At 48.6% G+C, this 26,896-nt stretch overlaps 1 protein-coding gene across 11 annotated transcripts in view; it reads left to right on the forward strand.

Moving 5' to 3' along the window:
• Positions 1-26,896, forward strand: part of CEMIP (cell migration inducing hyaluronidase 1) — a 172,430-nt gene that overhangs the window by 138,443 nt on the left and 7,091 nt on the right. For all 11 annotated transcript variants that reach the window (XM_054450910.2, XM_063652438.1, XM_054450912.2 and 8 more), the window contains 14 exons: positions 2,301-2,506; positions 3,248-3,317; positions 4,221-4,349; positions 6,792-6,877; positions 7,809-7,940; positions 11,099-11,134; positions 11,216-11,371; positions 14,064-14,244; positions 15,449-15,664; positions 18,858-19,069; positions 20,004-20,189; positions 24,050-24,254; positions 24,425-24,511; positions 25,175-25,332. In XM_054450910.2, coding sequence (XP_054306885.1) covers positions 2,301-2,506; positions 3,248-3,317; positions 4,221-4,349; positions 6,792-6,877; positions 7,809-7,940; positions 11,099-11,134; positions 11,216-11,371; positions 14,064-14,244; positions 15,449-15,664; positions 18,858-19,069; positions 20,004-20,189; positions 24,050-24,254; positions 24,425-24,511; positions 25,175-25,332 — 2,060 coding nt within the window. The remainder of the gene's footprint in view (positions 1-2,300; positions 2,507-3,247; positions 3,318-4,220; positions 4,350-6,791; positions 6,878-7,808; positions 7,941-11,098; positions 11,135-11,215; positions 11,372-14,063; positions 14,245-15,448; positions 15,665-18,857; positions 19,070-20,003; positions 20,190-24,049; positions 24,255-24,424; positions 24,512-25,174; positions 25,333-26,896) is intronic.

A 26,896-nucleotide genomic window follows, 5' to 3' on the forward strand; every position in this document is an offset into this window, starting at 1 on the left:
TGAGTCTCGTTTTCCTCATCTCTAAAAAAAAATTAAAATTGAATAGAGGATGGTGTGAGATTTCAGCAAGATTGAAAGGTGTAAGAGGCCAGTCCAGTGCTGGGATAGGGAGTGTGGTTTGAGGATGCTTTTAAAGAATGGCTGCCTGGGAGTTGGGGAGTAGGTGGCTGTCATATGAAAGACCCTGGGCCAGGTGCAGTGGCTCACGCCTGTAATCCTAGCACTTTGGGAGGCCAAGGCAGAAGTATTACTTGAGCCCAGGAGTTTGAGACCAGCCTGGGCAACATGGTGAAAGCCCATCTCTGCCAAAAGTACAAAAATTAGTCATTCGTGGTGGTGCACACTTATAGTCCCAGTGCCCCGGGGGGGCTGAGGTGGGAGAATGGTTTGAGCTCAGGAAGCAGAGGTTGTAGTGAGCCGAGATCATGCCACTGCACTCCAGCCTGGGCAACAGAGCCAGACCTTGTCTCACACACACACGCACACACACACACACACACACTCACACACACACACACACACACTCTCACACACACACACAAAAAAAAGACTGGAAAGAACTGTGATGTCTACATCAGGGCCTCTCAATCAGGGATGATTCTGTCACCCTTCCTCCCTCCTACCCAATGGAATATTTGGCAATGAATGTCTGGAGACATTTTTGGTTGTCACAACTGAAGGGGTTTTCCTGGCATCTAGTAGGTAGAGGCCAGGGAAGCTGCTAAACATCCTGCAATCACGGGACAGCCTCTCGAAACGTTCACAGTGCTGGGGTGGTAGGTGGAGGATTGTTGCTCGTTGGTATGTGGATTTTCCAGTGCTTGGCATGGTGGCAGGTACTGAATAGGTGTGGGTTGAATTGATGTCATCAGGAATCAGGAACTCCCTTGGTGGATGACATCATCGGGCAGTCTGTACCCAGGGGTGGGGATGAAGGGTGTAAGATAAGTGAGGTTTTTCTCACCATTGCCCCACTGTGGAACAGGCCACCTTGCAAGGAAGTGAGCATCTCTCTGGAGTGTCTGAGCAGAAGCAGGGTACCTGTTTGCCAGTTATGCTTGGGAACAGAGTCTGGGATTGGACAGGGAGGTGGGGCCCAGGCTACAGGCCCTCTGAAGACCTGAGTTCTGAGATTGATGAGTTTAGAGATGCAGACCCAGAAGGGGCTTCAGAGATCATGGAGTTCAAGTCCTTCATTTTTGCGGTGGAAAAAAAAGTGACTGAAGAGAAGATAGGAGGCTTGTCTAAGATCCCCACGCTGCTTGGATGTGCTGCTGAAACTGCATCCCTGGTATCTCAATATCCATGCAAGTGTTCTTTCTGCTTTCCCCACTAACTGTGTGATTCCAAGAAGGAAGCCAAAAAGCTGGAGTTTGCAGCCCTTTCTAGTTCTGAACCCAGGTGTTGCAAATGTGGCTTGATGCGTGTCTTGGGCTAACAAGCTGGCTTGGATTTCTGAATGAGGGTACAATAAGGAGCATCAATATTGGTCTTAATAAAAAGCACACCTGCCCCAACTCAGGTGCTGCTCCTAGATGAAGTTCCTTCGTCCACCCTTACTCAGTGGGATCTCCTCTGTGGAGTCCCTCCATGGTAAGTCCTTGTACGCAAGGCACTCAGCTGTGTACTCCATCAGAGTGGGTGCACGTGGCCCAGCCCATGGCCTCCTCTTGGATTCACCTTCTCACGTATGATATCTTGCCCCTTTTCCTACCCTATAGAGCCTCACCACCCCCAACTCCTCCAGCTGGAAAGGACTTTTAAAAGTCACCATCCCTGGCAGGGCGCGGTGGCTCACACCTGTAATCCCAGCACTTTGGGAGTCCAAGGCGGGAGGATCACGAGCTCAGGAGATTGAGACCAGCCTGGCCAACATTGTGAAACCCGGTCTCTACTAAAAACACACAAAAAATTAGCTGGGCATGGTGGCACGTGCCTATAGTCCCAGCTACTCTGGAGGCTGAGGCAGGAGAATCGCTTGAACCCTGGAGGCGGAGGTTGCAGTGAGCCAAGATTGTGCCACTGCACTCCAGCCTGGGCGACAAAGTGAGACTTCATCTCAAAAAAAAAAAAAGTCCCCATCCCACCCCTTGTCCCACTTTCTCCAGGCCTATCACGTGTGTCATATTCATCTCCAAACCTCCAGTGCTCCTCCTAGGGCCTGGTGTACAGCTGAGACTATTTACTGTTTGTTGAATGAATGAATGAGCACATGAGACTATTTAGTGTTTGCTGAATGCATGAATGAGCACATGAATAACTGGATGCTTGGTGAAACACCCCTGTCTTGACCCCTGCAGATCAAGGACGTTGTGGGCTATAACTCTTTGGGCCACTGCTTCTTCACGGAAGATGGGCCAGAGGAACGCAACACTTTTGACCACTGTCTTGGCCTCCTTGTGAAGTCTGGAACCCTCCTCCCCTCGGACCGTGACAGCAAGATGTGCAAGATGATCACAGAGGACTCCTATCCGGGCTACATCCCCAAGCCCAGGCAAGACTGCAAGTAAGTGCCTGGACCCCTCTCTGTGTGCTGGGGGGAAGGGGTGTACATGCGTGAGCATGTGTTCACTCAGCTCAGCCCAGCACCAGACTTCTGCACTTCGGGGCTCTGAGCAGCTTGGGCCTCACAGCCCTTAACCATCTAGGGCTCCAGTTTCCTGCAAAGCAGGCGGGAGGGAGGATGTCTTCTCCCTTCTCCCTTCTCCCTTCTCAGTTTGCCTCGTGCATTTTTCTGGTCCAAAGAGGATCCCTGTTCTCATCTGTGGGGCTTCTCCTGATCCACACAGTGCTCTTTGATGAGAGGAAGTAGCTGACACCTCGCCTGCCACAGAGGCCCCCACCACACGGACCCTTTTCTAGATATTAGAGAGAGAGACAGAGAGACGGGGTGAGAGCTCTCTGTGCAGTCAGCCTTCCAAGTGCAGGGCCCCTCCCTTAGAAAGGGCTACTTTCCTGGGTTCTTCTGACCTACATGTATTTTAGAGCCAATCTCAGACATCACTTGCACACTGCTTCTATTTTCAAGACCCATGCTCTTTTTAATTTCTGAATATTTTAAGTGCTTAAACTAGCACCACACTTTAATTAGAAAACTGGGTTTCAGATCAACAAGTCAATGATTTCTCAGATCTCTGATAAGAGACTATCAGGCCAATATCAGAGTGCCCAACCTGCACCCGCCATGTGGCAGGATGACCGCTGGTGGCCCTTTATCTGACCTCAGTTATCTCTGCCCTCCCTGCAGTGCTGTGTCCACCTTCTGGATGGCCAATCCCAACAACAACCTCATTAACTGTGCCGCTGCAGGATCTGAGGTGAGCAGAAATATCCCTTCTTTGGCAGAAAGTGAGGGTGGGGGCTAGAGTCAGGGAGACAGCCGAGGCTTACCTTGAAACATGTGTGCTCTGAGCCCCAAGCCCAGATATCCATGCAGACAGGCTTAGCTGCAGTGAAGAGGAAAACAACAGACTGGAGGTGGTGGGGCAGGGGGTGTTTTTGGACTTGGTTTTAAAGGACAGCCCTGTCATTTCATAATACTGGTGACCATAGTGAACACTGAACGCTTTATGTATAATAAATCATTAGAATGCCATGATTTTAGCTTAGAATGGTACCTGACACATCAGTGTTGTAAGCTCACATAATTTGACTTTTGTAAGAACCCAGTGACGTAGGTACTATTATTATCCCCATCTGATGGGGGAGGAAGCTAAGGCTAGAAGAGCTGTCATGCCCAGGGGCACACGTAGCTGGGAGGTGGCAGCCAGGGTAGCAGCACAGCATTCCATCCACACAGCCCTGCTCTCACCCACCCGTCCATGCTGCTGGCCTTCCATGGGACCCTGACCTTGACCTGGAACTTAGCTTCCTTATCTGTAGAATGAAGGGGAAAGCAGAGAACACTCATGAAATCCCCCCATTGTGTGTCAGGAAGAGGAGTTTAAGCCCTGCAGTGATTGAAACACAGCAGTTCTGAGCCATGTCTGATAGAGTAGGAGCACATCAAGGGCTTTAACTGTCACGGTGGGCTCTAATTTTCATTGTTTTCCCTCCAGACTGGACCACATGGAGGTGTGTTGGGGGTGGGTATCAAGGGCTCCTGTGGGTGACGGCGCTAGGTACTAGACCCACCTCCGGCGTGGACCGTGTGGCCATCTTGCCCAGGAGCTCTCTAGGGCTGAACGCTGTGGCTTTTCCCTTGTGTCCTTCCCCAACAGGAAACTGGATTTTGGTTTATTTTTCACCACGTACCAACGGGCCCCTCCGTGGGAATGTACTCCCCAGGTTATTCAGAGCACATTCCACTGGGAAAATTCTATAACAACCGAGCACATTCCAACTACCGGGTAAGTCTTTCCAGGCTGCGCCTCTCTGGCCAGCCTCTTGGTCCCCTTCCCAGGCCTGCAGATGATTAGAGCCGGGACAGCCAGTTGGCGACAGCTGGGAACAACCACATTCTTAATGCTGGTCTCAAAGAAAATGGAGCAGCCTTGCGAGGCCTCCCAGGCCATTGGCCACATTCTTCACACAAATCTCCTGTGGTGGTTCCTGCACGGGCATGGACTGAGAATATGGCCAGAGCCAAAAGGAGCAAGTTGTGCCTTCACTCATGCTGATGGGGGAGGAGCTTCTCTTGGTGGCCCCTGAGCTGGGCACCTGAATTTGGTTTGCAATTCACTTGGCAGGGCTGGGTATAGTTTCAACTATGAAAAGTTAGGCCTGATCCATAAGCTGAAGGAAATCAAGATGTGGTTCTGAAGGAAGATGGAGGCAGCATTGGCATCCTCAATGCTGTTCCCTCTTGTCTTGTTTCTTGGGAAACGAATGGGTTGCTGCATCTGCACAGAGCTAAGTGGGCAGATGGGACACAAAGTCCTCAGTCATCTTCATTTGCTCATCAACATCTCCTAGGCACCTGCTGTTGTGTCCAGCACCAAGCTAGGCACTGGGGGACAGAGGGCATACCAAGTCCTTACCCAGTAAGGACAGCAGTCAAGACCGGAGTCACGGGGCATAGGATTGGAGCTTGGAGCATGGCTGAAACCAGAGACGCTGTTTGCTGGGGCAGAGGTGGTCTCAAGGATGCCAGGGCAGTGCGCAGACAGACTCCCAAATGCCTAGGCTGGTGTTCTGGTCCAATCCCTAATGGTACTGATAAAGAAAAACTGACGTTCCTCAAAGGGAACAATACATTCGGAGGCAAAAAGTAAAAAGATTTTTAAAAGCCCAACCAGAGAGAAGACCAAAAGGAAGAGATGCAGTCTCAGAATAGACCTGTGCTTACACCTAGGAGATGGGGTGGGGCAAGGGGTGAGCAGTTGCAGGGTGGGGTGGCAGAAAGAGAAGAAGAGTCCCCAGGCAGTGTCATTTCCCAGCAACTAGAAAAGAGGGTAGTGTCATGGGGCAGTGAGCAGAGGTGTGGAAGACAACAGTCTCATCTTGACAGAGGAGAATTAGTGCAGGGTAACAGAAAGGGCATTTCTGAGGCTGACATGGCCCATACAGAGGGAGGTGCAGGGGGCATATTGCTGTTGGTGGCTGGGGGAACAGTGGAGGGAATGTGTTGGCTGCTTGTCGAGAAACCCCCCACACGCACCCCTTGGGAAGGCTTCCATGAGCAGGGAGGTGGGCCACATAGAACCTAGCAGGTGTGGAGAGGCTGGAAAGGGGAGGAGTGCATGCAGGTGAATGGTTTCCAACAAGCAGGCATGCAAGGCCTCATGGGTGCAGGTGGGGATGGGCCTAGAGGAAGGTGGCAGGTCTCATTCTCTGAGGCAGGGAGGGAAGGAGTGAAGAGGAACCTCCAGCTAGATTGATTCGATTGTCTAAGCCAAGGAGGAGGTCCCGTCCTTGGTGTTCATGCCCAGTAAGCCTTGACTCCACATCCATAGTGAGAGGGACCTGTTCCAGGAGGCTTCACCTGGGATCTCTTATTGGGTCCTCACAACCATCCTGTGACATAGGTGTCACTAGCCCATTCTGCAGATGATATGACTGTGGCTAAAGAGGTGAAGGGACTTGCCCAGTCATAGTTAGTGGGAGTAGAGCTGCGAGTCAACCCCACATCATCTGACTCACATCGCCGCTGCTGAATTATAAGCCAGAGGGAGAATGAAATGGCCACAGTGCCCTCCAGTTATCTAAAGAAGAGAAATCTGAGTTTGAGCATTCACAAGAGGCCAAGAGAATCCAGACAGGAATGAAGACTGAATGGTTGCCTCCCTGGGCAGCATCACTCAGCTGCCTCAATTTCTCCCTATCCCATGGCTGACAAAGTGGACATGTTTGGAGTCAAACAAGAAAGCCAGATTCTCTCTTCAAGACAGGCAGGAGCTAAAATGAGACTGTGGGAAGGTCACTGACCCCAGCCCAAGGTAAAGATGGGACTTAGGTTCAGCATTTCCTTTAAATCACAGCAGATAAATTTCCTAAGCGTGTATATCTGTTGTTCCTGACTTGGGGCCTGGGCCAATAATTATCCAAAGCAGTGTGGGTTCTGCACATGGACTTTGCTACGTGGCCTTGGACAAAATACATAACCTCTCTAGACCTCAGTTTCCACATCTGCTCCTCAAAGAGGTCAAATATTCCAGATTTGGTCTGAGCAATGCAGAATAAGGCAGCATCTTCACCTCCCTTACTGTAGATCCTCTACTTTTGTTGATGCAGCCTGAGAACAGAGCTGGTTTTCCCGGAGCATTCAGAAGTATGCAGTGAGGCTGATTGTGAGAAGATGCCTGTAGCCCACAGTAGAAGCTAATGTGTCCCTGAATATCTCTTCCCTGCAGGCTGGCATGATCATAGACAACGGAGTCAAAACCACTGAGGCCTCTGCCAAGGACAAGCGGCCGTTCCTCTCGATCATCTCTGCCAGGTAATCAGCCATTGGGAAGACACAGTCCATGGTGACCTTGCAGTCCAGCTCCTGCCTCCCCCTCCTTCAATCACTCATTCATTCCCTGAGCATCTGTTGAGCCCTTGCTTTGTGCTGGGCATTGAGCTAGTTGCTGGGGGTACAATGGTGAAAACCTGAGCAGGGTAAAGTCTGAATTAGGATTCCGGCTCCAGTAGCTAAAGGAAGATAGAAATTCCCAGAGGTTTCTAGATCCCTCAGCAAAGTGAATAGCTGGTAAGTCAGCAGAAATGAGCAGGGCCACAGCAGGTTGGGCCAGGATGAAAAGATGAAGAGAATATAAGGGAAGAATTTTACCATCAATTTAATGGGAAAGAACATGCAGGTCATGCCTATAAATAAACCTACTGTTCAGCTGAAGGCCATGGGCAACTTTTAAAAGGTACTTTTGAAACCTCAAGGTAATTAGCAAAACCAATCTCCTTTAAAGAGACAAGTTGCTTGGTCTCTATCAAAAGTGGGTAACACTGGTAACATGATAGTGCACTCCATTTTGTAGCTAAGAAGTCCTCAGAAAAGGCACTAGTTCAAGGTGACCTGCCAGTTAGTGGAAGAGCTGAGTATCTCCAGACTCTTCTCCTGGGCTACGAGGACTGTGTTGCATGCCCTTGTGGGAATGGCCGTCTGAACCGTCCTCTGTGCTTTGACCCCACTTGGGGCAGGCTCTTCAGTATGTGAGGAGCCTGCATGGGCTGGTGGAAGAGTGACCTCTTGCTTCTGTGATGAACTCAGAAAGTTCATTCCAGAGCCCAGGCAATGCGAATGGGTTTCTGTTTAGTCAGTGCCTTCCTGGGCACTGTGAGTAGAGAGAGGCTCACAGAGCCCAGAAGGCAGTCAGCAGAGGCGTGCCCCCAACACCGCTACCTGTGCCCTCCCCATGGTTGTGCTGCAGATACAGCCCTCACCAGGACGCCAACCCGCTGAAGCCCCGGGAGCCGGCCATCATCAGACACTTCATTGCCTACAAGAACCAGGACCATGGGGCCTGGCTGCGTGGCGGGGATGTGTGGCTGGACAGCTGCCGGTGAGTCAGAGCAGCATGTGGCTTTGGCACAAAGTGGGCATGGCGCGTCTTCCCTAGCCCCCTACGGAGAAAGGAGAGCAAAGCAGAGAGGGGAAGCCAGACATACTGATGTTTGGCCTTCTGGTCCCCCAGCCAGGCAGGGGCATAGAATGGCAGCAGGCAGTGGCCAAAAAAAAACAAAACCTAAAAGCAGCATATTGGCTTCGGCCCACAGTGCCAGGTGCTGTGGGTTATGATTTGCTTCCAAATAGTCACTGGGCTTGGCTCTCTCAAGGTCATGCATCCCATCGGCTAAGGGAGGTAAGAAGAAAGAAGCCAGAATATTCTAGGCACTTACTATGTGGAAGCCTTGGTTGCATTTCTTTCTTACCATGTTTCTCAAACATATAAATTATGATCTCCATTTTAGAGATGATAAACTGAGGTTCAGTTTAGTGAATTTCCCAAGGTCACGCAGTTAGCTAGAGTTTGAACTGGAACTTGGAGCTACAGTTCACTGGACTCCAAGACCCAAATGAAAAAGGCAGGGAACGCTGAGCTCTCATATGAGGTCCCTATGTAAGTGACTGGCAAATGCTGGACAAGGACCAGAAGTCACAGGCAGTGGAGTTGGGATTTGTTTTCAGGGAGTATTATGAAATGTCTCCTTGTCTGCCTTTTGTGTTAAAAATGGGAAATCAGAAACCCTATTAGGAAATAAACATATTTCTCTATTTTATTGTGACCAAGTAAAGGAGAAATAAAGGTGAAAGGGAACAAGAGAAATTGAAATGTGAGGAGAAAAGCAGAGACACAGCATTGACAGAGAGAGCAAGAGAGAGAGGGAGGGAGAGAAAGGCTGCTCAGAAATGCAGAGATCTGGGGAGATACTGACTTAGCAATGGAGCCCCAGGAAGATGCATGAGAGACAGAGAAGGGGAGGTGCAAAGGCTTTTGGGGCCCCCAGCCAGGCAAGGACATAGAATGGCAGCAGGCAGTGGCCAAAAATAAACAATAAAATTTTTTTTAAAAAGTCAAAAAAGCAAAACCTAAAAACAGAGGCAGAGAGACTGAGGGGGTCTTCTTTTTTTTTTTTTTTTTTTTTTTTTTTTTTTTTTTTTGAGATGGAGTCTTACTCTGTCACCCAGGCTGGAGTGCAGTGGTGCAATCTCAGCTCACTGCAACCTCCGCTTCCTGGGTTCAAGCAATTCTCCTGCCTCAGCCTCCCAAGTAGCTGGGATTACAAGCGTGCGCCAACACGCCAGGCTAATTTTTGTATTTTTAGTAGAGATGGGGTTTCACCACATTGGCCAGGCTGGTCACAAGCTCCTGACCTTGTGATTCGTCCACCTCGGCCTCCCAAAGTGCTGGGATTACAGGCGTGAGCCACTGTGCCCAGCTGCGGGGTCTTCATTTTGCACAGGAGAAAAGAAGTCATTCGTTTTAAGAAGAAGGGAAGGGAGAAAAGGGAGCTGATTCTGGGTTTCTGAAGGGCATTTAGGGGAAGGGGGCAGGGTTGTTCTGATTGGTTCTAGAAGGCAGAAGTGATAGGCATGGAGCAGGTTTCAACTCTGAAGAAGGAAGAGCCTTCCTACCATATAAGACACCAGTCTATGGGATAAGCTGCCAGGCTCCTCATCCCTAGAGCAGACCCTAGAGCATCCCTGGGAGGGGCACTACGCAGAAGGTGGGTGGAAGCCCTGGGTTGAAGAGAAACTAGATGGTGTCAATGCCGAAATTCTTTGCAATATCCTAAGTTTGGTAAATCTCTTCTTTCTGGTTGTTGGGCATTTCAGAGTTTAGGTCCCTAAAGAGATGGTAAATGCCAGATTTAGGGCAGCAAGAAAAATTGTGAAGACCCCTCCGGCCAAAGTGGGTGTGTCTTTTAATCCCCCACCAGACTCATTCCAAGGTAGCCTAGGATCTGGCTGGCACCAAGGCTGTGGTCCTACGTGTGGACAAGGTTGGTGCAATCGGGGCTGTCAGAAGATAGGGATTCCTTCAAGGATTGGAAGAATGAAGGGACCAGGAGCCTATTACTGGGGGACAGAAGCAATGAGGAAAAGCCATGGAGGGATCTGGGAGATAAGACTCAGGAAGTTTGGGAAAATAAATGGAGAAGACAGTGCCCTAATGATGGGACTGGAATGACTGATTTGAACTAAATGGGCTTCGGAAAAAGAAAAAGGTCCATGTGTCTGAAAGAGGATGAGCAGAATATGAAAAAGCACGTTGGGAATTAGAGAGCATGCCTGCCACCAGGACCAGCCTGGTGCAGCTGACGTGGATTCACCAGGCCCTTGAGCTTGGATCTATGAAGGATATAAAGCCACAGAAGTTTTAGGGAGCAGAGAGGTTGGTGAGAATGGCACTTTGAGATGAGCCTGGCAGGGTGGACAGGACAGGTGGAAGGAGCAGAGGCATGGAGACCAGTTAAATCTACCCCTGGGACACAGGAAGTAAAGGCGGCCACTGTATTTGGCCCTAGAGTCTGTGGTAGCACAGACCCAAGGCTCAGCTCTGGATTCTGTGTAATCCTTTGTCCCTCACAATCAGACGCCTCCCAGAAGCATGCTCATCTGACCCCTAAAAAGGGCAGAGGTGAAAGGGAGCTGACGAGATGGCCCCAGAGCAATTGCAAAATGACTTCCTGCCCTTCTCAGGGCCAGCATCTGCCTGGCTTCCTGGAAACTTGAAAAGTAGCTATTGGTGCCTCTCTCTATGGCTGAAACAGCAGTGAAGACGGTAAAATAAAAAAAAATAGAAGTGCATTCACATACTCCACCTTTCGCTGGTGCTGGTCCTGAGAGTGGAAGGCCCTTCAAGTTCTCCTGATCCAACCTCAAACTAAGCCCTGGAATCACAGAGGATGGGGCTGGAGAGGGAGGCACATGGACCCCAGTCTGCATGCTGTCAATGCCATTGAACATGGAGAGCCACGGGGCTCACCGTTTTCTCTCTAGAGTCAGAGTCAGAGTGGGAGGGGACCCAGAACATCCCCTTCCTGTGCAGAACAGGAGAGCCACAACTCCCTGAGCATGCCTCTGCTTACGTAGAGACCTCTTCCTCTGCACAGTATTCAGTTTAACTCCAAGGGCAGGGAAGTGTCCTTCTCTCCACAACTCCACTGAATGTGAGGCCAGGGCATGCTCTGACTATCTATCTGCTCTTGTTCACAGGTTTGCTGACAATGGCATTGGCCTCACCCTGGCCAGGTAAGGGCAACTGTCATTGTACTTGGTCCTCTGTGGGATCTTGTCTCTGGACATCTCACCTTAAACATCTTCTCTCTACAGTGGTGGAACCTTCCCATATGATGACGGCTCCAAGCAAGAGATAAAGAACAGTTTGTTTGTTGGCGAGAGTGGCAACGTGGGGACGGAAATGATGGACAATAGGATCTGGGGCCCTGGTGGCTTGGACCATAGTGGAAGGACCCTCCCTATAGGCCAGTAGGTTTGCAACCATATAGCTCCTTGTTCTGAGTGGCTTAACCTAAGTGGCTGTGATGGGAGGGAAAAAGTTAATGGGTAGTTTCTACCTGTTGACTATGAATTCTTCTGTCTTCTACCAGCCAGAGGAATCACTGAGGTGACTGAGACTAACAATTAAGGGAAGAAATCTGGAATGGGTAGAGAGAAGTCAAAAAATGGTGTTGGATATGAGTCAACAGGGTGACGTGGCCATCAAAATGCATAATGCATTCCTGGGCTATGTTAATGGGAATTTAGTGTGTCTGGGATCAGGGACTGTGAGTCCTTTTCTCTGACAGCACTCTCACTTGGAGTGTAGCATCCACTCCTGAGGATGGCGGAGCAATAGAGTCAGGCCGAAGCACACTTAAAGGAGAATAACCAGGAGGGTGACAAAAGCCAAAGCCATGTCACATGCAGGTTGGGGTCTTCAACCAGGAGACAGGATCACCACTTTGGGGACAACATGGGGGATATTGTTACATGTTTTCAGAGCTGCTGTGCACATAGGGAATGAGACTCATTCTACACGGGCCCCGTGGGTTAGGGTTGGTTTAGTGCAAGGATGGATCTTTTTAATGTCAGATATGCTCAACAACAGAATAGCAGGACTGTCCTGAGGAGTCGGGGGCTCTGCGGCTGGGGGAGTTCAAATGAAGGTCAGATGATAAGCAGGTGGGTGGAAAATGAATGGGTGACTTGGAAGGTTGATGAACAAACAGGGATAATAATGGACTCAGTCAATTCCTTGGAAAGCCACAGGCTGGGTCAGTGGTGAGGAAATCTCCTTTCTTCTGCTGGTGTTTCTGCTCAGGTGTGAATTCAAGCCAGAGAGCAAGGCTCTGAGCCTGTGAGCAGCATGGTGGTCCCTGTGCTCCTGGTGATAAGATCAGCCCTTCTTGTCTTTCTGAGCTTTCTACTCTTTCTCTAGGAAGATATAATTTCTACTACTAGAGTCAGGACACAAAATACACATTGACCTGAAACTTCCAACACAAGTGGACATGGAAAAGACTTTGCAAAGGCAAAATCATGGTCTCCTTCAGCACGAGCTGTGAGAAGCCCTTCCTTTTGTCTAACCTGAGTGATGGAGCAGTCCTTATAAGCATTTGTATGAGTGACCCTGAATCTGCATGTTCAAGGTTTCTTTGCCAAGGGTTACCAGCCTCCCAGGGCCAGAATGCTCTGATGACTTCCAAAGGTGATCCTGGTTATGGAAACCTGTCAGACTGAGGCAGGTTCCTCAAATTGCATCTGCAAGTAGGAACCTAAGACCTTGCAGTCCTAATCATGGTTAATCCATCTTGTATAGAGCTGGGTCAGGGTCTGAAGTGCAAAACCTAAGTATAGAGCTAGTAAAAATGGACTGTCCCTAAAATATGTGAAATGAAAAAATGCATGGAACCACCCCATGAGAATCAGGATTCTAGGTCATGATGTTAATCAATTATAAACATAAAAATATAGAAATGCAAGGAGTCTTTGGTGCCCACTGAAGGCATGTTACCATGACTGCTGTGCCTAGGGTCTTCCTCAAGGAACCATATTGGAATGAAAGGGAGCCCAGGGTTGAAGACCAGGGACAACTGGAGTGTGGTCTCTCCCTGTGGGCAGATATTTTTTCTGCTTCTTTTTCCGCCTTTCTATCTTTTCTTCTTTATATTGGCTGTGGAAGAGAATGGGCTTGACCCAGATACAGAGACACCAGCATAAGCACACACGTTGGATTTGGAGAAGGAGCAAGCCTAGACTGGGGCCAGGCCCAAGAAGGACCACCAGGAAGCCCAGCCAGCCTCGCAGACCCTCGCTTCCTGTGCTCTGCTCAGGAGTCTGAGGCAATGGGAGAAGTATGTCTGAGCAACCTACTCCATGCTAGGCCAAGGCAAAATCTTCAAGTCACCAGTTCTTGTCCAGTCTCTCCTACCTCCATGTCCAAGCCTGTTGCCACTTCCCACCTCCGTCTGGGTCTCAGGGCCTTCTTGGGGTTCTCTGTCAGCCCACAGTCTTGCTTTTCAGTGGGGCCTCCCTTTCTTCTAGGGGTGCTGAAAATGTTGCCTTACAATTATTTTTATCACGTTTATCACCTTCCATTCTGTGTCCTTTTCCCTCTGTTTCCCAAACCCAGCACACTGCCAATGTGAAAGGCTTACTCACAGAGGAGAAACTCATGTGGGTCTTAATCTGATTTAATTGTTATAGCAACTAAAACTAAGGCGATAATGACTAACAACTCTATCTTCCCAAGAAACATAATATTGGCACGCTCCAGTGGTATTTACAGTATTTACCCAATGACTATATAATGGAAAAATTGGGGGAAATGTTGAAATACAGGACCATTCTCCAAACTCCAAACTAGCAACTAGATGGATATTCATCCACTCATCCATCCATTCATCCATCCATCCGGCAGTCATTCATTGACATTTAGTGTGTCTATACATGCTTTAAATTAATTAATGAATTAATAATTAATTAATTAATCAATAACGATCTGGGGCAGGGGGCGTTGCTAGAGGTGGCGATCAGGAATGGTTTTACCCAGGAAGTCTCTGCTACCATCCACCTCAGAAGGGGCAAACAACATGGCGTTTAGACTGACGTCTTACTTCCTTAACTCCATAGGAATGGACAACATTTAGACTGACATCGTACTTCCTTAACTCCATAGGAATTTTCCAATTAGAGGAATTCAGTTATATGATGGCCCCATCAATATCCAAAACTGCACTTTCCGAAAGTTTGTGGCCCTGGAGGGCCGGCACACCAGCGCCCTGGCCTTCCGCCTGAATAATGCCTGGCAGAGCTGCCCCCATAACAACGTGACCGGCATTGCCTTTGAGGACGTTCCGGTGAGTGAGGCACCAGGGCAGACTCCCGGCAAACCCAGACTTTGGATGGTGATTCACAAGTCCCCTGGGGCCCAGAGTGTGAGCTACTGCCACCACCACAGGGGTTGAAAAGCCTCCTCCAACTAGGCTGGGCCATGTCCCAGTTTGCTCTTCATCCAAACTGGAAAAGTACAAGCGTAGGTTGCCCCACAGGTCAGGTCTGGGTAAATGCCCGCTTGCTCTCTCCCTGCTCAAAACTCAGGCGAGCCTCCGGAGGAACCCGACGTGTGGATTGAGGTTCCTAGGCTGTTCCTCCAAGGGACTTGACTTTGACAAACTGAGTCTTGTGACAAGGCCACCTGAGTTGGCACAAAGAATCTAACAAGCCCCACAGTTTCCAAGGGAAGTCTTAACTGATGATGTTCTGTTTAATCTCTCCCCGAGAGCAGACTATAAACAGAGGCCTCCTTGCCCTAGACAGAGAAGGCAGAAGAGGGGCTGAGGATTAGGAGATCAGGAGCAAGGGCTGCCCTGTGAGACCAGCCGCGGCCAGGCCTCCTGTGCATTTTCTTCAGGTTATGGATTCCCAGACTTTTCCCTCTTTCTCCTCCCTGCTCCTGCCTTTTGCCTATTTGCCCAGTTCCTGGCAGGCTGAGGGAAATGATGTGAAACTGAAATGACTTAATGTCTTTACTCAGGCAACTGAGGGCCTGAAAGAGGTCAGTCATGGAAATCTGCAAGGGCTCATGCTGCAAAACTGCCTTCCTGAAACATGCCACATGCACATTCGCTCTCGCACACCAATGCCCCCGTGTGTGTGTGCATGTGTAAAAGTGTGTGTACCCTTTCTCATAACACACATTACCACCACCTCCCTCTCACACACACTCACACTCACAGTCCTCAATCCCCCTCCTCCATCTCTGCAGTTGGTGAAGCCTGTGTGTCAGAGCAGTCTCCAAGCTCATTCACAGCAGCCAACCCTGCAGTGAGCAGAGGCCAAAAGCATGTGCTAGGTCTGGGAGTCGAGGCATGGTGAACCTTTGACTGTGACTCTGGTTGCATCGGAGGGGTCAGCTGTGCGGTTTCTCTCAGTGCCCGAGAGCATCTTTGTTTTGGCTGGCTTGTAATGTCAGTGGAAATCGGAAACCTCACCCTGGGCTGATGACGGCTGCAGTTTCCCTTCACCTTCTAGCCCTGCCTAACTTTCCTGGGCTCTGTTTAGATTACTTCCAGAGTATTCTTCGGAGAGCCTGGGCCCTGGTTCAACCAGCTGGACATGGATGGGGATAAGACATCTGTGTTCCATGACGTCGATGGCTCCGTGTCCGAGTACCCTGGCTCCTACCTCACGAAGAATGACAACTGGCTGGTCCGGCACCCAGACTGCATCAATGTTCCCGACTGGAGAGGGGCCATTTGCAGTGGGCGCTATGCACAGGTGGGGACACCTTTCTGGGGGCCGGCCACTCACTTATTCACTCATGCAACAAGCATTCAGTGAGTGTCTACTGTATGCCTGGCTCTGTTTCAGGCCAGAAAGAGATACAGAATTTTTTTTCTTTTTCTTTCTTTCTTTTTATCTTTTCCCCTCACCCAGTAGGATTTTTACAAAGTTAAAGTCAAAACACTTGGTAAGCAAAATGCTTAGGAAAAAAGAACCCTCTGGGTCAAATGCTTCGATTCAAGTCAGGCTCCAACACTTACCATTGGACCTTGGGCAAATTACTTGGTCTCTTGGAGCCTTAGTTTCCTCACTTGTAAAATAGTTGAACTTTCCTAGCGAGATTTTGGGGGTGGCTTCACAAAATACATGTAAAATGTTTCACCAGCCCTATCCAATAGAAATACAATGCAAGCCACACATGTAATCTTAAATTTTCTGGTAGCCATGTTAAAAAGTAAAAAGAAACAGAATTTAATTTTAATAATACTTTAATTATATTCAAAATACTATCATTCAACATGAATCAGTGTAGAAAATCATTAAATGTTTCTTGTTTTTTTTCTAAGTCTTCAAAATCTACTGTGTATTTTACACTTTTAGCCCACTCAATTTTCAACCAAGGGAAGTCTAGTCCTACTGAAACAATTAACGTTGTGTTTAATGTGAATTTTTAATTTTATTTTTAATTTTTTCATTTTTATTGCTATATCATAGTATATTCTCTTGAAGCATGTGTTATATTTTGATATATGTATACAATGTGTAATGATCAGATCAGGGTAATGGGATAGGAAAAAAATTTACATTGCTTTTGTTTTGAAATTTAAATGAATTAAAGTTTAAAATTCAGAACCTGAGTCACAGTGGCCACATGTGCAGTGCTCAGTGGCCACATGAGGGACAGGGCAGGTCTAGACAGTGCCTAGAACAGGGCAGAACTGAAAGTATTAGTTAGCTATTATTATATTATTGTTACTTCTAGTATTTTGATGAATGACTAATGAATAAATGAGTAACGGGAGAGAAGCCTGAGAAAACGAATTGTCAGGTTCACAGTGAGCCAGGTCGTCTCAGAGAATGAAGGAAACATGTATGAATGAAGACGCTGTCTTCACAACTATCCTACAAGGCAGGCATTATTATTGCCACTGTGGGTGTCAGGAATTGGGGTGTTAGAAAAGAGCTAAATGGTGGTTTTGGGGTGGAGGAGTGGTAGGAGAGGAAGATGGTGTTGGGCTGGAAGGAAAAGGGCCGTAAGGGGCAAAGAGGGCACAGGGTGCAGCTGGTGGGGGTCAGGTGCCAGAGTGGGTGGCAGGGCTAGCATTTAGCAGGAAGAAGGACCAGAGGAAGACGGGGCAGAGGGCAGGAAGCTGAGGGTGTTTCTCTCTGCAGTAGAAGGTGATGTCATGTGCTGAGAATGTGGGGACTGGGCTTGAGGAAAGTAACCTCCAGAGAGCGATAAAGATTTGGAAGAGCTGCTGTAGAGAGTGGAAAATGTTGACAAGAAGCTTGTGGAAGGAGCGCCTGGCAGTGTTGAAAACCCAGTGGAGACTGGAGGCGGTGCATTTGCAGAGGCACCTCTCTCCCAGGCTGTGGGATTTTCTCAGCCCTGCTCAAGAGCCTTGGGAGAGGCGGAGCTGTGCAATGAGCCATGGGGTGGCTTCTGCTGCAGGTGTGGGCGGAGGAAGGGCCAAGATGCTAATGGGACTGAGTGGTTGATATGATGGTCTGAGGAAGATAAGAAGGGAAGTGGAGTCAGAAGGGAGCTGACGGAGGACAGTCATGTCCTGAATAATTGAAGGATGACCAAACCCTCAAGGCTGGCATCCACACTCTCAGCATTACACAGCCTCAGCTCAAGGTCTAGGTATCCCATATGGAGCCTTGATTTTCCTTCCCACACTTTCTTTCTGATATGTTGCTTATCTTCTGTGAAAAAAAGCTCATCGTTAGAGCTTGCCAGATTATCGTAATTGGCAACTAGTTAACTGTTATTCATAATATTTTCCCTTCACTTTACATCTTACAAAATGCTTCAATGTACGCTTTACCTTCTGATACTCAGGGCAACTCCCTAAGATGGGCAGGGTTGGTTCTCTTTCCATCTTATATGCGATAAAACTAGAGGGGAAGATACGCACTTCCTTCCAAAAGCACATCATTGCACGTTGGTGTGATTGTCTCTCTTGGCCACAGTTATGGGGATATTGTCTTATGAATTTGGGATGTGCCATAAAACAGGACACGGCGTTTTGTTTTTTGTTTTTTTTTTTTGAGATGGAGTTTCGCTCTTGTTGCCCAGGCTGGAGTGCAATGGCGTGATCTCGGCTCACTGCAACCTCTGCCTCCCAGGTTCAAGCGATTCTCCTGCCTCAGCCTCCCTAGTAGCTGGGATTACAAGCATGTGCCACCATGCCCAGCTAATTTTGTATTTTTAGTAGAGACAGGGTTTCTCCATGTTGGTCAGGCTGGTCTCGAACTCCCAACCTCAGGTGATCCACCCGCCTCAGCCTCCCAAAGTGCTGGGATTACAGGCATGAGCCACCGAGCCTGGCCAACACAGTGTTTTAAACCAATGCTGGGATAAAGCATCCAGGCTCTTGGGTCCCTGGAACTCAATGGCTGACAGTCTTGCTTTCAGTTTTTCCTCTGAAATGAGGCACCATTTATTCATGCAGTGTGTTGTGGCACCATAACGACTGGCCTCAGGGGCCAGACACTGAGAGGGAGTAGGAGGCAGAAGTAGGCCAACACACCCGGGCACTCTCTCAAATGCAGGCAGAGCAACTGCCAGTTATAGGCGAGTTGCATTTTATGGTAGAATTAAAAAAGTTCTCTCTCTCTTACTCCCTTCCTCCTCCGTCCACATCTCTGTCCTTTGTCCAAAATTTGCCATCTGACTATTATGCAGACTCTTCTCAAATTTCCACTGGAAGCTCAACAGAGCACTTTTATGAAGATGAACAGAAAGCATTAGCTGGATTACACAGTAAGGCCTGGGCTGCATCCACCAGCAGAAAGAGATGTCCCCTTATTTGGCCTTTCTTTCATTCAAGCCTTCTAAAAAGGGTTCTGTAAAGAGAAAGTGCCTTTGAAAGTGCGGTCTGTAGTCAGATGTTAGCCAGACGCTCTTGGAATAATCCTTCGTAATAGCCTCATTGTGTGTTTCCTTTTTGGGTTTTAAAAGATGTACATTCAAGCCTACAAGACCAGTAACCTGCGAATGAAGATCATCAAGAATGACTTCCCCAGCCACCCTCTCTACCTGGAGGGGGCGCTCACCAGGAGCACCCATTACCAGCAATACCAACCGGTTGTCACCCTGCAGAAGGGCTACACCATCCACTGGGACCAGACGGCCCCCGCCGAACTTGCCATCTGGCTCATCAACTTCAACAAGTGAGTGGGTGTCCAGCCAGGAGCAGTGAGATCTGGGGGCAGCTGCTCTGGCTGAGCTCAAAGCTGATAACGACGCCTTGTTGCAAAGTCCTGGCCTTGCGTCTAACGGAACCACAGGCTAGCCCATGTGATCCCTGCAGGAGTACCTAGAGGGGTTGACATCACCCAGGAGTTAAGAATTAAAGGACACAGGCCAAGCCCCCGCTCCGGCATGGGTGACCTTGGGCAGGGCATGTAACCTCTTGAGCCTGAGCTCCTTGATCTTTGAGTTGAGGATAGTATTACCTTGCAGGAGTGCAATGAGGACCTAAGGAGATAAGGTATGGCAGACACCCAGGACCTGGCATTAGCCAGTGCTCGATAGATGACAAAAATATCTGGGTATTGTTGTTACCATCCTACAGAGAGGGAAATGAGGCTCTGCGAGATAAAGTGATGAGGCCGAGGGCATCTGGATAGGGCTTCATATATTTAGAGTCTAGTATTTTCTATGCACATTATTTACTTGTCACAGTATTTCTGTGAGACAGACATTTATCAGATGTGGGAAATGAGACCAAAGAGATGAAATGGGCCCTACAATCAAGTTGGACCCAGAAAGGGCTGAGCCTAGGTCCTTTGGATCCTGTGCTCTTTAACTACAAAAAGAATGTCTTTTTCCCAAAGTTCCATATGGAGCACCCCCAGGATTGGCCCTGGAGACACACCAGTGAAGCTTTCAGACTCTCTGCTCATGGGCAGCCATTGTCTCTCCCTCTCTCCTTGAACACTGCAACTCAGTCACCACGACAGCAAATGTTCTTTCAAAATTTCCCATACAAAAGTGGAGGTGTCATTTGGTGGAGATTTTTTGGTCTCTTTCTCCAAGGCACGCTCCAAAGGCCCTGTGGCCTGGACACCCTTGCTTGTAACCTGACTGTACTTCCAATCCTAGGGGCGACTGGATCCGAGTGGGGCTCTGCTACCCGCGAGGCACCACATTCTCCATCCTCTCGGATGTTCACAATCGCCTGCTGAAGCAAACATCCAAGACGGGCGTCTTCGTGAGGACCTTGCAGATGGACAAAGTGGAGCAGAGCTATCCTGGCAGGAGCCACTACTACTGGGACGAGGACTCAGGGTGAGCAGGCGCCCACTTGGCTGCAGGAAAGTGGCTCGACCTCAATCTTGTCCCCTTGGCCTTTCCAATAAGTCTAAGAACAGCCATGTAGTTAATGCCAATTAATGTAAGACACCTTTCTAGGCATTTTGACTCTAAGGCTGACTGTCCCATACATTAACGACATTTTTAAAGCTATTAAGCTTTAAAAGTAAAATAAACACTCTATTAAATATACATGTGAATTGTAGGGAATTTACATATTTCAGAAAAAAAAAGTGAAGGCCGTAAATCTTAGAATCCAGAAAACATGGTACATTATCTCAAATCCTCACAACCCACTTGGAGCGGAGGATTAAGAGATGGGCAGCCGGGCGTGGTGACTCACGCCTCCCAGCACTTTGGGAGGCCGAGGTGGGCGGATCACAAGGTCAGGAGTTCGAGACCAGCCTGGCCAACCTGGTGAAACCCCGTCTCTACTAAAAATACAAAAATTAGCTGGGCATGGTGGCGCGTGCCTGTAATCCCAGCTACTCAGGAGGCTGAGGCAGGAGAATTGCTTGAACCTGGGAGGTGGAGGTTGCAGTGAGCCAAGATCCTGCCATTGCATTCCAGCCTGGGTGACAGAGAGAGTGAGAGAGAAGGCACAGGGAAAATAGGAGAGACTTCCTGAGATCACAGCATAAAGCTGACCCAGCTGGATTTGAACCTAGATCTATCTGTCTTCAAAGCCCTCACCCTTTTGCTAACCTGCACTAGGTTCTATTCAATAGAGATATAATGAAAACAGAGTATCTGTTCCTGGGAGTTCTTTGATCCCCTCTCTTAAAAAGAAATTTAGTCTAATGTCTTAAGAATGCCAACCCAGCTCCACAGCAACGTCGATAGCAAACTGTGAGGAGTAAGGGTAAAAGATCATTTGATGGCCAGTTTTCTATTCTTATATGGAAGTCAATGATAAAGAAACTGATAACAGATGATCTATCTTATTTATGGCTCCATCAATTTGGTTAAGGGAAAATTAAAATTTAGAATCGAAAGTATAAGTAAAATGTTGGGATGGGAGGACAATAAAAAAACACCTCTTTCCCCACACAAGCGCTAAGCCAGCTGGGGGCAGACAAGTTGGCAGGTGAAGAGGAAGTGATCCATTTTATTGATGATAAAGCTGTTGGAGAATAGAGCTTCCCAATATCATCCCCAATTTTACCTCCTCTGCCCCAGGGAGCACTGGGCAATTACAGGCTCCCCACAAAGGGCCCAGCCCCAAAACCTCAGAGCATGGAAGGCAGACCAGAGTGCCCCTGCTCTATGGGCTGAGCCAAATACCCAAAACCAATCAATTATATGAGACACTCTCTTCCCATGGGAAGAAGTGGATGAGGGGAGGGCCCAGGGGCCAGGAGTATTTAGGAAAATCCTCCCATATGAATACCAGAGGAGGAGGAATGAGATATGCCCCACATACCACTAGGAAATATTATGATTAAAGTAACAGATGTTGATAAGGTAAAGTGCCTGGGATACCATCCATGCAGACTTTCTTCTTTTCGGCTCATGAGTGAAATGTTCAAAACATGTGAATTTTTCAAATGGAAACTTCCACTAAGTAAGTTGAACCTCTTTGATCAAAGTCTTAAAAATCTAAGCCTGGTTTGCTTGTCACCTTAAGCACATTTTTTGGTTGGTAGCTTAGCTTAGCCCTATGCCTGTTGATCATTATGTTGTGTTTCAATTCAGCAACGCCTTAGGGACCAGGAGTTGGGTTATGGGGGGTCTGTTTCCTATGGAGAAGGGCTGCAAACTCTTGGGCTTTTAAAAATCTTTCTGCCTTATACATTTGTTGTTTCTTATATTCAGAGCACCTGCCTTTAGCAGCTACCTTCTAATAATCTACTATGGGCTAGGATACTTAACAACCAGCTTGCTATAATTAGGGATAAAATTAAAATAAGTCAGCTAAAAGGGAGGGGGTTTCAAAGTGTGAAATATATAAGCTCTGAATCATCTCTCATTTTTTCCAGGTTAAAAAAACTGTTAAGTGATTGTAGTTGTGTTCTGGATAGCTAAGTTTGCTTAATACCACCTCAGTGAATTCTTATAATGATTCTTACTAAATTATAAACAAGTACATTATTTAAGGTGCACAGCCATCAGTAGCGCTGCTCTGCAACATTACTTGGTCATAGCCAGGATTTGAGCACTGGGCTGGCAGGTGCCCAGGCCCGTGCTCCTTTCATGCCTACCAGGGCTTTGCAGTTCAGCCAGCTTGCACACATCCAAGTTGTAGGTCAGGATTAGGGAAGGCAGCTGCTACCTACCATGGGCTGGATGGTCTTTTAGGTCACTCCCAGTTTAGATAATCTGATATATAATGGCAACAAGGAAACCTGAATACTGTTAAGTTTTGTGCAGAAGCCTCAGGACCAATCCCATTTCTGTGCCTGGGTCCCAGGAGTGGTTTGGAGCATGTTGGGAGCCTCCAGGGAGACGTGACCATGGGCAGCACTGAACTGCCTTCCTCCTAAGCTGCTCAAAGCGGGTGCTTACCTGCCTCCCCAGCTTCCCCACCATGCAGGGCATGGAATGCAGATATGGCTGCTCTGCTCTCAGCCCTGAGCATGAGGCCTCTGTAACTGTCAGTTTCTACTTTACTCTGAGATCATTTGATATGGATGGCTTGAAACATAAAGCTACTCAAGGAAGCTCAGATTAAGTGGAGGTGCTACAGAGAGAAGACCAAGGGGTCTTCAAGAAATAAAACCCCAGCTGGGCCTCATAGGCTCAGGTGCTAAAAACAACAAAGACAGCAGGGAGGAGGTAGCCTGCCTACCCCTTGTGTCTCTCCATCTCCCCATGTTCACACACATACGCACACATGCTTGGCCTCTTGTTTCAGCTACTTGCTACAAACCGCCTTCCTCCCACGATTCCTTAGCAGGCATGGGGCACAACAAGGTTGTCAACCCCAACTCCATGTGGTCTTTTAGTTCAAGCACCAACCAGTGGTGGACAAGACCTGCTGGGTCCCATAAGAGCGAGAATCTTGGTTACTGGGTGGCCAATCCATGGCCCCTCTGTGAGTCCAACGTGTGCCCCTGGTCTGAGCAGCTGTGTGGTAGGGGTTTGGGGGTGATGGCATTGTGGTGCAAACCCAGCTCCCTAGTCTGACTGGACTCAGTGAAGGGTTGGTCCCCAGAGCAAGATGGGTGGTAGATACCCCATATCCTGTCTTCCCATGTTTCAGATGCAGGACTCAGCCTGAAAGCACTTTTCTGCACTAAAAGAACAATAATGAATCCCAAGTTAGTACTGTGTTTTCCTCATAATCTGACTCCCTGTAACATTGGGTCAGCTTCCTTTACAATAATAATTATTATTTTAAATAAATTATAAAATAATTTTTGGAATAAATTATGGTTTGGAGAAAAGTAGAGTTAGGAAGACAGAGCATTTCCTCACTGGGCACAATGCTGGATGGAAAATCCTGGCTCTGTCACTTCCCAGCTGTGTGGTCCTGGGCGAGTCACTTCACTTCTCTGAGCCACCATTTTCCCATCCAGGAATTCAGGATGATAATAGTACCTACTGGACTGGATTGTTTGAGGATTAAATGAGATATGTCGATTTACGATGTGTGCACGGTGTGGCACATAGAACGTGCTCAGAATAGAATTGCCATTCTCATTAGCTTTTTCTTCAATGCATTTGTTCCTTATTTCTCCAACTACATACAACTCTGTGGTAGACATGGTTCCATTCTATAAGGCCGCTGGGTCTACCTGCTGTGACCAGCTCAGAGTAAATGTCTCGGTGGGTGGGAGGAGAAAAGGGAGGTTTGCGTGTCCAAGCAAATGCCCAGCAATGCTCCTTGTGTGCAGGCTGTTGTTCCTGAAGCTGAAAGCTCAGAACGAGAGAGAGAAGTTTGCTTTCTGCTCCATGAAAGGCTGTGAGAGGATAAAGATTAAAGCTCTGATTCCAAAGAACGCAGGCGTCAGTGACTGCACAGCCACAGCCTACCCCAAGTTCACCGAGAGGGCTGTCGTGGACGTGCCGATGCCCAAGAAGCTCTTTGGTTCTCAGCTGGTGAGTGGCTGAGAGCAAAGCCTGGATCCCTTTGCCGTCCAGTCGGGCCCAGACCCAATTAGGTCCCTCACTCAGCTCCATAAACCATTTCCTGTGACTGGGGATACGGGAAGAGGAGGGGAATGACTACCCAAACCTAACAATTGCATTGGGTTCGATGTGTTTTCCAGAAAACAAAGGACCATTTCTTGGAGGTGAAGATGGAGAGTTCCAAGCAGCACTTCTTCCACCTCTGGAACGACTTCGCTTACATTGAAGTAAGTGCCTCTGGCCCCTGGAGGATTCGGGTTTGCTCTTGAGAGGTGATACTGTGTCCTGGGGCTGCTGACACAAATTACTACAAACTGGGTGGCTTGCATCAAACAAGAAAAAGTTATTCTCACAGTTCAGGAGGTCAGAAGTCCAACAGCAAGGTGTTGGCAGGGGTGATTTCCTCCAGGGGTCTTGGGGCAGGGAACCTGTTCCATGCCTCTTCTCGCTCCTGGTGGCTGCCAGCACTCCTGAGCATTCCTCAGCTTGCAGACACATTAATCTCTGTATTTATATGGGCTTTTCTCCTGAGTGTCTGCGTCTCACCTCTCCTCCTGCCTTTCTTTTGCAAAGGCACCTATCTTTGAATTTAGGGCCCACCCTAAAAATCCAGATGGTTTCATCAAAAAATCTTTAACGTAATTCCGTCTGCAAAGATTCTATTTCCACATAAGTCCACTTTCACAGGTTCCGGGTGGACATAACTTTTGCAGGGCCACTATTTGACCCACTACTGAGGGCTACGAGGAGTTAAGTGGATAATGGAGCTTACGCTTCGAATAGATGCATAGGCAACTTCTGCCTTCAGGGTCTGCTTGGGAACCACCTGGGCAGGAGAACCATGGGGCTTTGGCACCCTGCCTCACACCTGGATTGCTCTGGCTCTGTAGGTGGATGGGAAGAAGTACCCCAGTTCGGAGGATGGCATCCAGGTGGTGGTGATTGATGGGAACCAAGGGCGCGTGGTGAGCCACATGAGCTTCAGGAACTCCATTCTGCAAGGCATACCGTGGCAGCTTTTCAACTATGTGGCGACCATCCCTGACAAGTGAGTCTGTGCCTCTGCTTCTGGAATTGGCTGCTGGCACAGCAGACCCCTGGGCAAGGGCCCCCTCCCTCTCACAAAGGCCCTCATCACAGATCAGTCTGGAAAAGCTCAGGCAGTCTCCACAGCCTGCCCACAAATCATGGGTGTTGGACGAGAGCGTCCTTGCCTGTGGACTCTAGTGTTGGAGCCGGGCTGCTGTGAATGTAGGTCAGGCGGAGGCAGGCGGGACAGCCCCGCTGCACATGGGAAGGTTGCCCTGGCCCTCTTCACTACACTCCCGGCATGATCTCATCCCCTCCCACACCTTCAATATGATCCAAGTGCTGGTGGCTACTATCTCCAGCCCAGGTCTCCTTCCTAAGCACCAGACATTCCAGTCCAACTGCTACTTGGACAACGCCACCTGGACGTCTTGTATGGAACTGAATTCTCAGCCTTTTAAAATGTTTAACCTCCCAAACCAGCCACTCATCCTACTCCTTCAGTTTTGATGAAATCATCACAATCCATCCTGATAGCTAGGCCAGAATCTGGGCATTCTGTTTGTCTCCTCTTTCTTTCCTCCACACGCTATCATCACACCCTATCAATTCCACCCGCATTACTGCTCGCCTGCTGGTTCCCTCCACAGCGTCCTCTCTTCTGCCGCTCTGCCCAGGCCTTTGCTGGTCATCACCGACACTGTTGGCACAGTCTCCTAACGGGCCTCCCTCTTCCAGTTGCCCCAACTCCAACCCATCTTCCATATTGGCTGCTGGTTTAAACTTCTTAAATGTAGGGAAAACCTGTGTCCCCTCTCCTTAGCAATCTTTGGTAATTCCCCAATACCTTACAAGTCTCCTCACATCGCCTCCTCGGTGAGGTCTTTTCCAATCCAACCCAAAAGTTCTACCTTGGCAGGGCGCATTGGCTCACGCCTGTAATCTCAGCACTTTGGGAGGCCGAGGTGGGTGGATCACAAGGTCAGGAGTTTGAGATCAGCCTGGCCAATATGGTGAAACCCCGTCTCTACCAAAAATACAAAAAAAATTAGCTGGGTGTGGTGGTGTGCACCTGTAGTCCCAGCTACTCAGGAGGCTGAGGCAGGAGAATCGCTTGAACCCGGGACGCGGAGGTTGCAGTGAGCCGAGATTGCGCCGCTGCACTCCAGCCTGGGTGAAAGAGCAAGACTCCATCTCAAAAAAAAAAAAAAAAAAAAAAAGTTCTACCTCTGCTAAAGCACTACTCACAATAGGTCTGGTGGACACATCTGTTGCCCCATCAAGAGTGTGGCCTTCTCAATGTTGGGGCCATGTCTAACTTCCCTTTGCATTTCTAGCACAGAGCATGGCTAGTTCAGTGAGTGTACAGTTCACTCAGGAGCCACAACCTGGTGGAAAGTCTAAGCGCATCATGTGGTACCTGCTACATAGTAGGTGCTTAGTAAACATTAGTAGTTATTAAATGAAAGCAAATGTACTTCCCAGATGCTGACTCCATGAGGGACACGACGTGAACTGGGCTCCTGGTGAGATTTTGGATAATGGGATTTTGCTTAACCACATTTACTCCCTCCCTCATTCCC

The sequence above is a fragment of the Pongo pygmaeus genome, chromosome 16 (genome assembly GCF_028885625.2).
Source record: "Pongo pygmaeus isolate AG05252 chromosome 16, NHGRI_mPonPyg2-v2.0_pri, whole genome shotgun sequence".
NCBI lineage: Eukaryota > Metazoa > Chordata > Mammalia > Primates > Hominidae > Pongo > Pongo pygmaeus.